This window comes from Montipora foliosa, chromosome 12, assembly GCF_036669935.1.
Source record: "Montipora foliosa isolate CH-2021 chromosome 12, ASM3666993v2, whole genome shotgun sequence".
NCBI lineage: Eukaryota > Metazoa > Cnidaria > Anthozoa > Scleractinia > Acroporidae > Montipora > Montipora foliosa.
Window position 1 is genome coordinate 42,274,679 of NC_090880.1, and position 11,683 is coordinate 42,286,361.

At 39.4% G+C, this 11,683-nt stretch overlaps 1 protein-coding gene across 2 annotated transcripts; it reads right to left on the reverse strand.

Moving 5' to 3' along the window:
* Window positions 1-2,678: 2,678 nt before the first annotated feature.
* On the reverse strand, window positions 2,679-11,104 carry LOC137979195 (uncharacterized). Of its 2 annotated transcripts, none has more exons than XM_068826395.1 (2): window positions 10,909-11,104; window positions 2,679-6,419 (listed from the first exon to the last, which is right to left on the reverse strand). In XM_068826395.1, the coding sequence occupies exons 1-2, from the start codon at window positions 11,065-11,067 to the stop codon at window positions 5,460-5,462; spliced, it is 1,119 nt and encodes a 372-aa protein (XP_068682496.1). In that variant the 5' UTR covers window positions 11,068-11,104; the 3' UTR covers window positions 2,679-5,459. The 2 variants fall into 2 exon arrangements, with proteins under 2 accessions (XP_068682496.1, XP_068682497.1); XM_068826396.1 differs by lacking the exon at window positions 10,909-11,104 and adding an exon at window positions 6,940-7,084.
* Window positions 11,105-11,683: the final 579 nt, after the last annotated feature.

Genomic DNA, 11,683 nt, shown 5'->3' on the forward strand with positions numbered 1-11,683 from the left:
GTAGAGCATTATTTATAGTACGTTTGTCTGGAATGGTAACTCAATTCTTTCACGCATTAAAAAGTTATGGGCATAATATTTAGCCTCTCTACGATCACCAATAGTGCTATATTATTTATAGGAGCACCTTACCTTTTTCTTAAGAGCAATCCTTTATTGTACTTAATGCGACATATAATTGCAAATTTGCATGCCGATGAATCATTTGAGTGAAACTAATTCGTAGTTTCCGATATTTTTAACTAAAATATTTTTAAATATTTGTTTCAGTTGGGTGATTATAGACGTCAAAAGCCCGGAGGGACGTGAGAAAGATCCAGATATATTAGGCGAAATTTGATCTTGGATCCCTACCCCTAAAGGGAAGCGAAATTGTCACCAGGCCAACGAACGTGTCCGGCCTTAATTCAAAACGCTTCTTCAGGCAGGAGAAAGCGGCGGGTTCTTCGTGGAAAAGTGGCTTGTTCTCTAAGAATGTGGAGATTGTTTTCGGACTCTTGGACCTTATGCTATGTAATGCATGTCTAAATGAAAACACTTTGATGGATAGGCGAAGAGTACTTTGTACAAAGTAGGTGAGGAGTATCAGATAACGGCTGAGGGGATGCGATGCAAGTGTGGTTGACATTTCGGAGAAAGCATCAAAGCTCACACATGTACGCATTGCGTACCTAGTTTTTAAACTTTGCAGGAAACTTCATCTTGGCCTTCTGATCACTTTCCAGCAATTGTTTTTTTAGCAACTGAAGACAAAATAAAGGGTGTTTTTGTTGGGCTTTCCCGTTGCTAAGGTAACTTATTACACCACAATTATTATCGCATCTTGTTTGGAAATAATCGGTGTTTCATATGGTACCATAACATTGCTTTTACATGATACACTGTGTAGTGCCGATATCCCTCTAAACCGAGTGTCTCTTCAAAGTGTTGAAACTGGTTTGAGCCACCTTAAAATATGATTCTCAAACAAACTTTGGCGAAAACGATAGAAGTTATAAATCTGCAAATGTGTGCTTTTTCCAATTATAGCACATGAGACTATTGTTCAGCTCAGTCAAATCTTAGCGTTGTTCAATGTGAATGTGTGGAATTTCTAAGGTCTCTTCAGTCTCTTCACTACTTCCCCGAAATATCTAAAAAAACCTGTTCAGAAAAATGTTAACTTGCGATCAGACGTACTTTTCTTTAGAGAGAGCGGGAAAAATGCCGTGCCCAATTTTTCACTCCCTCTCTAATTTAAAAGAAAAGTACTTCTGATTGCAGGTTAGAAAAATGTCTGAAATCCGAATGCGCCTCGAAAGTTTGGTTCGAATATTCGAAAATTCTAGCCCACCTTCCTTCCGAACAGATATTTTACCGAAATTACTTGGTAATTGGTTTCACGTCCTATATATATAACGTAATTATGACTTGAATATGCGTCACGGTGTTGACTCTGAGTGTTTTCTTTGTCTTGATTCAATGGAATAGAATTCGTTGACGATGATCGCTGAAGCAACACACGAATAATTCCTTGATTCCAAGCATAATGATACCTACTTCAAAATTAATCTCTAGTGATCGCAGGCAAACATTTATGATTTCTCTACGAAATTCTTTAAACTGCTTTCATTGTAAACGATCACATTTTACAGATGTAACCTAGTGACGTCTTTGATCTCAGTTACGTTTATTAGAATTGGAAAATGTCTTGAGAGTTTCTCTGACTAGTTGGTGAGTATTCTTTTTTGCAGTAAATGGTTTCACGGCTACTGAAGAAAAAGGGGCATAAACATGCCTGAAACCAAATCAGCAGTGTCACTCGGTCGGGATATGCGAATTAATCTCACAGAAACAACGAAAAAAACGTTTAGAGTCGAAGTATCCTCTGGTCTCAACCTAAGCGTCTGATTCGAACGTTCTTTGTCTTCCTAAAGCTTTACCGGGGCTGCCCCTAGGCTTTCGCTTTCGTTTGTACCATTTTGCATGAAAAACAAAAGAATGAAAAACAAGTCTTTCCGCTTCTAGGGGAGTTATGACCTGAGGCAAAACATTGAGCCTTGAAACGTTCTCAAGATTAAAATATGGTGATGGCTCGTTTAATTTCTTCCCAACAGGCTTTTCTCGCGCTTTGGATATTTGACCTCAACTTCAGTAAATACGTTTTTGCTAAAACTCTAGCTAATTTTCTGATGTTGGATTGATTAGATGTGTTACGTACAAATAGACAACTTGGGATAAACGATCCAGAAACTCGCTCACTTTTATTGCCCCATCAAGTTCAAACAACACCGTACACGAAGCCAGGTACAGAGTTCCACAGGAAGCCCAGAACGCAACTCTACACTAAAAGCCTCATGCAAAAGATAGATTACTACAAAACGTCTGCTTTAAGTTGAAACCGGAATTGTAACATTAAGACTCTAGACTTTTAGTTGCGCTCAACTTCAATCTTTAAGTAGGCTTTGACAGATTGGGCTCGCAACTTTTAGCAACTTTTGGAGTTTTGAGCAACTTTTTCCTTTCAAGCAACCTTAAGCAACTTTTAGCGTCTAGAGGAACTTTTACCTGTTTTCAAGTTATTTATTTATTTACTTATTTATTTATTCAGTTATTTATTTACTTTCTTTATTTCAAAGGGTTAGTGAACGGCACAAAGAAAGACTGCTTGTAGTTGTATACTTATCGTTTATTTCCGACTGGCATAGGGCAGCATATATCGCAAGTAGGTGTGCTACGTTTAGCCTACACCTTACTATGAATAATAACTTAAGTATGCTGAGATACGCTGACTACGGGGCGTTACAAGAAACGCCTAAATACATATATATTTTGGGCGTTATGATCATACGATTAGCGCTCATCGATTTGTAGTTGCCATTTGGTTTATATTACGTGCATATCGCAGAGCATACATTAGTCCGGTTCCGGGACTCTCTCTTACCCCGCCCTGAAAATGTTCCTGGAACCTAGACGAGAAAAAGAAGAGTCCTTTATTGCTTGCAGGTGCATTCTCGGAATGAGCCAATCGTATTACATTAGCTAGATACCAGGGTGGATATGCAGACAAAGGAATCGCAAAATTTGGAAACATGGAAACCCCGACAGAAAATCGTATATGAAAATTACTGTTTGATTTTCGGTGTCAGGAAAATTACATCAAAATCGATTATCATGTAACTAGATCGAGAGAAGTAATGAACAATAATTATTAAACAAGATTTCCAGCATGCAGGAGATTTATTAGTCATTGTTGAGCCAGTCAGATCCACGACCTACAGGACATTTCTAAGTTTCCTGGTTCCACTGTAACACACAGTGAGCCTCATCAAAAGCCATGCATTCGATATGGTTTGCAATTTTAGAAGCTGCTACGGTGACGACAACGCTACAACATAATAATTTCATTCGTTAAAAGAGGAAAAAAAATCGTGCCGAACGCATTCTAGCACAATATGGTTTTTGGTCTTTTTGAGGTACTCTGCGTAACCTTGACGACGCCAAATAACCAAACTTGAGGTTTTGACCACCACTTTTACATTCTTTTGTATTTATGTTAATTTGATACCTACTGGCCTCATTTTGAAAAAAAAATCTTTTGAAATGTGCTGGTCGTAGCGAGGTTAGGAAGGCTTATTAGCATTAAGCCCCTTATTCGGTCGCCATCATGAAATTCTGACAAAAAATTAAAATGACGAATGCTTCACCTGACACAGTGATTCTCATCTGGGATTTAGTTTTGTTTACTCAATTACGTGTGGTAATATGGCCAGACATAAAGCGGACAATGGCGAAAGGAACATTAAGGCCATGGGATACATTTTTGTGCACTAAACGTCAAAATGCCCGAGTTAATAATACTGGTACTATTGAAAGAAATCAATCTCTTCATTTCATTTATGGAGGTTAACAATCATTACCATCTAATTTACAAGAGTGAAATGATAGTGTGCTGAACTGTAATAAAAATATATACAAAGTAAATCTAACAGTATTGACGGTTTCCATACGACGACGTCACGGCGGCCATGTTGGTATACAGAACAATGCATAATTAAAATATCGTTAGGACGTTTGACGCTATTATTATTATTCAAAACCTGTGGGACCATTTCTATTGTTTTGTACATCAGCATGGTCATCTCATCATTCGGATGCAAACCAAGAATTGCGTTAACATGATCAATATTTCAGTTACAAAATACTCCGTCAGTCTGTCGATCAATATTCACTGATTCCAGTATATATGAATTTACAATTTGTGTTGTCAACACAACTGAAGGAGCCAAAATGAAAAAGACAGGTTAAGTTGACAAGTCGATACAAAAGTACATCACTACACAATTAGGGGTACATTACAAATAAACATTCGATATTAAAGATCAATTAAAGTGAATAAGAATGGCCTGGGGCCCGTTTCTCGAAGGTCCCGAAAACCTTTTCGGGCGTAAAAAGCCATTTGTGAACCTGCCAACCACTTGTTCAGGAAAGCCGATCTTTTAACATGTGTTCAAGGTAACAAAAAGCAAACTGACCGCTAAGTTTGACGACTCAAATCCTCTCCGTTCTTGAGATTCAGAGGAAATTGTGACACCCGAAAACAGCGAGTAAAGTTTCGGGAATTTTGAGAAGCAGGCCCCTGAAGTAAATAATTAATGATGTGGGTTCATTCATACAGCTGAAATAGCGCATTTTCAATGTCAATATACTCAAGTGCGCCTTACAAGGATAATTGGCGGAATCAACAAAATAACATGATATTAAAAAATACTCTAATTAACAGAGATATAAGATTCGACTATTTACAAAACGTGGTGGATGCAAATCCGGAACCACCGAAGACAATTTGTCAGGACGGGAACTCAACCCGACCAGGGACAACAAGGACAAACTAGCGCCAGAACGGGTCAGGACTGTCTTGAGCCCAGGATCTGCGGACATTAAGGCCAGCGCACTGGCCACTCGGACACGCTGCCTTTTCCTCTTATAATCCTTCTGTTCCAGTCAGGTACGAGGAAATTGAATTTCTCCTGTCCAAAGTGCAATCATGAACAAAGTTATTTGGACTTTTTAACCACTTTTTCATGAAGCAAATCGCATTAAGACGGCTCCCCCTCCACCCAAAGTAACGTTGAGGCACGTATACATCATTTGCTCTTGAGTCCTAAACAACATTCTGTTGGGAGGGTGCTGTGAAGCTGTGAGGGAGGAGGGGGGGGGGGGGGGGGCATTTTAAGTCTTCTTTTCACCGGGTTAGTCCAAGAGTGAGTTCGTGCTAAGCGGTAGTTCAATATTTTTACAAAAGCCTCGAAACTGAGGCGAAGAGAACTTTAACTACATCAACGCTAACGAAAACGTTAGTGACTGAAGAAACCCTTTCGAATTCGTTTCTGTTTCACTTGAGACTATTTTAACCTATTCTCTTTGTACTGCACTGAAATTAAAGCGTTTTGAAAACGATGGAAACCGTTGGAAACCGGCTAAACTGTAGTTAATGAAACGGTGTCACAACGACGACGACGACGACGACGAGAAATCCTAAAATACTCGTGGTGACAGAGTATGTTTCTATTATCGACAAACAGTTTTTCCCAATGGAAAATATAAATTCTGTAACAGAATATGACCACGGCAAATCGACGAATTGCACCAAGAACGGAGTAGAATTGCGAGTCAATTTCAGTCTCTTTATCTATTCCATACACATTGAGAGCAAACTGTATCGAGCCAATAACAAACTGAATAAAATAATTTACAAGCAAGAGAATCACGTTAACTTTGATAAATGCGAATACTCTGCCATTGTTTCGCAAATGATTCACCTGAGTGAAGCTTAAGACGGCAAGGAGGATGACTTGGACGGGTCGCTCAACCATAAAAGCCACAATCAACGCTATTTCCATTCCATTGTGATTCTTGATCGCAAGTATTACGATATATCCCGACATGGTCACTGCAGTTAATGCCACAAGACTCCAAAAAGACGGCAAGCGAACAAGTTTCCTCAGTATCACAGCATAACCAAGAAACGAGGGAACTTTGGACAAAGCTATTATCACTAAGCCAGTGTTAAAAAGCGACGTTAGTAGCCAAACCAGTTGTAGGTATGCAGAGTAACGAAAGAGCTCGATGTGCGTTTGTTGGAAACTAGCATGCTTTGCGCTGATGCTCGCCTCAAATGCCCGGATGGTGTAGAGAATGAGGCCAATAATTTGCCAGGCAAAAAACGCAACGTAAGCAATGCATGCGCAGCCAAGTTTTTTTATCGAGGCCCATGTGCGTATCGCAAAACGATTCAGCACAGATGCCCATGTGCGTATCCGCGCAAAAAGATTCAGCACAGATGACAAACGATCTTGAACATACTTTCTGATGAATCCTTCCTTCTTTTCAAAGGTGGTGTACGGTTGCCGGGTGGCCTCTGGAATCTGAAAATCCATCTAAGAGGGAAAAGAATAAAAGAGAATAAAATCCTCTGAAAAGGCTACAGAATTAAATTTAAATAGCCCAACAAGTCAAACAACTTGATTAGTTGCACTGAATATGAAATTGGCAATGCCACGCAAGCTATTCTTGTCACTTAGCGTAAGAATCGTTGACTTTGAACAAGAGATTATGAAGGTAAGAGAAGTAATCCCTCATACTGGCCCTATTCCCATCGTAATCCCTCTTAGGTTATTTTTAGATGATATCAATTTTCCCGCGGATAATGTTACCGCGCGCGTTACGTGGAAGTTTCGTGGAGGAGGGAAAGTGCAGCAAATTCTGTACGATGCAACTCTCCGTTTTCAAAATTGAGTTTCATGGCCTGATAAAATTCATTGTCTGCAAGATACAGGTTTCAAACATACATCCTTGGAATTGCTTAACTGTCTATCTAGTTTATAATGATACCAATTTGAAGAATTTTTAATCTATCAAACCGTGTTAAATAATTTTGACAGATGCAGATATGTTTACCTTGGTTGCATTGCGTTACTTGTCCATTTTAGTGCGCACTTTCTCATCGTCTACAAAATTCTGTCGCTTACAAAACTCGTCCCTGTCAAGATACAGTTTGCAATCATATATCATGGAAATCGGTTAACTGTATAATTCACTCTGATACCAATTTTACGATTGTCTAATGTAGGAAACCGTGTTAAATAATTTTGTAAGAAGAAGCTATATTTCACGCGTGCGTTGCAAATTGACTTCAATCCGATCTTACGGTTTTAAAAATTTTTATCGTGCGGTCAATTGAAATTTTCCTGTCATGTGTGGTACTGTTTGAAAGCGTTAGCTGTGTAATTTATGAATATCATAGAATTAAGTCACCATAGTTTAAGTCCGCTAAGAAAATCGAGAACGCGTTGACCAAGCAGGAATATGTTACTTGGTGTCTGCGATGTTTCATTTTGTACAAAATTCGGTCGCCTATAAAACTCGTTCCTTTCAGGATACAAGGTTCAAAGATAGATCATTCAAATCGCTTAACTGTGTTGTTTACAATGATACCAATTTCAACACTGTCCAATGTACGAAACCGAATTTAATAATGTTGAAAGATGCAGGTATATTTAAAATGCGTTCTTTGGAAATTGATTTCCATCCGATACCACGGGTTCAAAAAAAAATTTTATCGCACTGTCTGTTGAAGTTTTCCTTTCATGTTTGGTACTGTTGTAAAGATCTTTCTCTCCACTCTATGGATATCTAAGAATTGAGTCGTCATATTTTAATCCCGTGAAGAAAATCAAGAACGCGTTAACCAAGTCAGCGATACATTACTTGTTGACTGTAGTCTGCGAATTGCCAATGTTTACAAAGTTCTCATCGCTTATAAAACTCGATCCTTTCAAGATACAGGTTTCAAACATCTATGACTGAAATCGCTTAACTGTCTAGTTTCAATGATACCACATTCAAGGTTGTGCCATATACGAAACCGTGTTAAACAATTTTTTAAAGAGACAGCTATATTTAACATACGTCCTTTGCAAATTGACTTGAATCCGATGAAACGGGTTCAAAAATTTTTATCGGACGCTTGATTCAAGTTTTCCTTTCATGTCTCCAAAATCAGCTTAACGATTCTTTTTCGATTTACGTTTTCCTACTACGATCACTTCCTTGAAGTCACGTTCGTCCACAAAATGTATATACGCGTTTTTCTCAACATCCTTCGCCATTTTTGTTTGATGGTATATCGCGAACGACGCGAATCTTTGCGTGGGATTCGCTCAGCTGCCAAAATTGGTAAAAATGGGGGCATGTGATTGGCTATCGGTTAACCCTCGTGGGAATACCTTGGGAATACCGGATCTCCCAGGCGATCTAAAAATAACTTAAGAGGGATTACGATGGCAATAGGGCCAATATGAGGGATTACTTCTCTTACCTTGATAATCTCTTGCTTTGAATAATCAAGATTGGATCTATATCAAACCAAACACGTGTACGTTGGCACTATATTGGACCATTGAAAAGACCGAAGTGGTGCTTTGTTAAGGTTGTCGTGAAAGATTTAAATGACGCAAAGACTGAAGCAATAATAATAATAATAATAATAATAATAATAATAATAATAATAATAATAATAATAATAATAATAATAATAATATTTAGAATGATAATGATCATGATGATGATGATGATGATAATGATAATGATAATAGTAGGTAGGTTCGACAAAGGAGTATGAAGACCTAATTTCGAGTTAATTCCTTTATGTCTGCGTGGGTGTCCTGTGCACAGTACCACGGGCGTACTAGGGCTGCTCTCCTTCGCAGCCGTTATTAAGGGGGGATGGGAGGGGGGGAGGAAGTTTCACGCAACACTCGCCCCACCAACCTCTGCTTCAAGCTGAACAACATTCCTTCCCCTTTGTTTGGACTGCGTTTTATTTTCGCCCATAACTTCAGACATTCCATGTGAAACTCAGAATAAATTAATAGACAATTGCTCCAGGGGCCTTACTTATTCGTTTGTAGCCTCTGAAAATAACAAGATGGAGGTTTTTGGAAGACGTTCTGTAGATTTGCCGAAATTCTTCGATCTGCGCTCGGTGTGGATGTACGTATCAACCGCTCGGAGAACAATGACCTGTTTTGTATAATTAAATGCTACCAGCGTTAAGTGAGGTTTCCTTATCAAATCTAGCAAAAAGTCATTTCCTCTATGGAAGACCAAACATTTTATTGGTCAATTGTTTTGACAGCCGATCACAGCATCATTACCCTGGCATTCAGGCATGACATGTCAAGTTACGGGTTTTCAGAATGCAGGGGCCTGCCCTTCTTGTCTCGCCCCATTTTTCCCGCGGCCAAAACATTAAATCTTCCACTTCGCCCCAGGGAGAAGCTTGCTTCTCAGGCTACGTCACGACAAATTCCGAAAAAAATCATGTCTTCGGTTCTACTGGGCATAATTCGCTAATTCAAACGATAAAATGTTTTCTGTTCAAATACAGGCTTTTCGTCAAACCCTTATCATGCGTTGATCACATTTACTTGATTTCTTTTTGCAAGGCAAAGTTCTTTTTTCTGTTACCACCGACGGGTGAAATGATCGTGACTGTAACGTCACGACAAGCAAACGTTTCTTCAAATTTACCGGCGAAGGAAAACTGCGAAAAGTTTACTGGACCAAAACAAATGGTAACTTTGAGAAGCTCAAAACTTTGAGTGCCCTAAAATAAGAAAACTATCAAGTTGTTTCTTATGAACCTTATCATTAAAATAAAGAGGTTTGGGCGATACTAGACACTTCACGCTACAGTGAAGAAAGAAACAAAGGATGATCGACGGACCATTCGGTGCAAGTTAACCACAAATTTTTAATGCGATTGAAATAGACCTTTTTACCGATACGGCGGCCATTTTGATTTCTATTGTTTCGAATAGCTATTATGGGATGCCCAGAGGGCAAATACATATTAATTTGCCCCCTGGGCATCCCATAATGTCTTTCGAAACAATAGAAATCAAAATGGCCGCCGTATCGGTAAAAGGGTCTATTCTCACAGTAGTCAACAGTAATCTTTCCACAACTGATAAAACAATAGCCCGGACTACAGTAGCTCATACATACTAGCCTGCATGACAGGCGCTTTCTGAGCCAAGCGGGGCGAACGCGATGCGGGGCGAACGCGATATTTTGCGCGGAGCGCGACACGAGCGCGAAGCGCCTGTCGTGCAGGCTACATACATACCAATGACACATACGAGTACACGTCAGTGGGGGTGTACGCACGGTGTATTATTAATTTAAGTTCGCTTGTCTTTCAGCTGCACTGTATACATTTCTGACTTGCACAATCATTTCAGTGCTACTGATAACGTTTATTCCCACGTCGAACGCACTACCTTATCTACGATTACTCTTAGCAATAATGACAATAACATTGAAGCTGCATAAATAGTATAGCGGTAACTTACGAACAGGTACACCCAACGACCGGATGCCTTAAAATTTGTCAGAATTCCCTAAAATGGATTCAGTGACTTTGTAGCTGCCCTACAAAATATTTATCTGTTATGGCTCCTGGTTCGGATGATGTAGGGGGACTTCAAGTCTGTAGGATTTTTTCCTGGTTCGAACTGCAGTGCTAGCAATCCTAACGGATCTGATAGTAACATTACGTAGTAGTCCTTTCCCCATCCCCCCAACCCCCCCCCCCCCCCCTTCAATGGAATAGAATCGCAGCAGCAAAACACGAATAATCTCTCAAGCGCGTTAAACTTCCTACTTCAAAGATTAATCTTTAAACTGCTTTCATGGCAAATGATCACAGTGCACAGTTGTTAGTGAGTGACGTCCTTCGATCTCTGTTACGGGTTGATTACAATCAGGGAGACTGATTTTAGAGGCATTCTGACTTGCTGGCAAGTTTCGCTTTTCACAATGAACGGTTTCACGGTCACTGAAGAAAAAGCAGCATAAACATACCTGTAGCCAAATCAAGAATGTCACTCGGTCAGGGGAAATGTGAATTAATCCCCAAACAACAACGGAAAAAAGCGTTTCCAGTCGAAGTATCCTCCGGTCTGAAAAACAGCAACTAATTAATACGGACCTTGATCCAACTGATTGAATTTGCTTTGTCATCGTAAAGATTAAACGCGTTGCCCCTACTATACGCTTTCGGTTTCGTTAGTGCAACTTAGCATGAAAACGGGAAAAGCCGGAGTTATTAAAAGAAATTTAATCATATACCAGACATACCTAGAGGCTGTACCCATGCAGGATGAGAGTCAGTTTAAGAACGTCCCAGAAGTTTATAGTCGAACTTAGTATACCACTCAGCTTGAATTAAAGAACGAGTTTAAGATCATTTTCAGGCTCGAATCGCTAAAAGAATAGAAACGCTCAGCCTCAGCACCAAAATTAGACGTTCTCGTAAAATCAGTCAGAGTGTATATGTATTGCACAGTTCTTCCTTGTAAAATATGTCTCAGCTGCTAATATGTTAAGGTCAACTCGGCGTGGAAACTGCTCGGCAGCATATCTAATCTCATGAGATTTGTAATAATCTATAAAATGATGGCAATCGTCTTAGAAGTGTTCTTTCTAAATCATCTTGGGCGTGAAATATACCAATGAACTGAAAACATCAATAATAAAAGCTAATGTTCGCAAATTGCAGATTGTTTTACTTCAGTATTTAGGCACAATTCGCTATTTCAAACATGTACAGTTCTGTTCTGTCTTTGGGGACAACAAG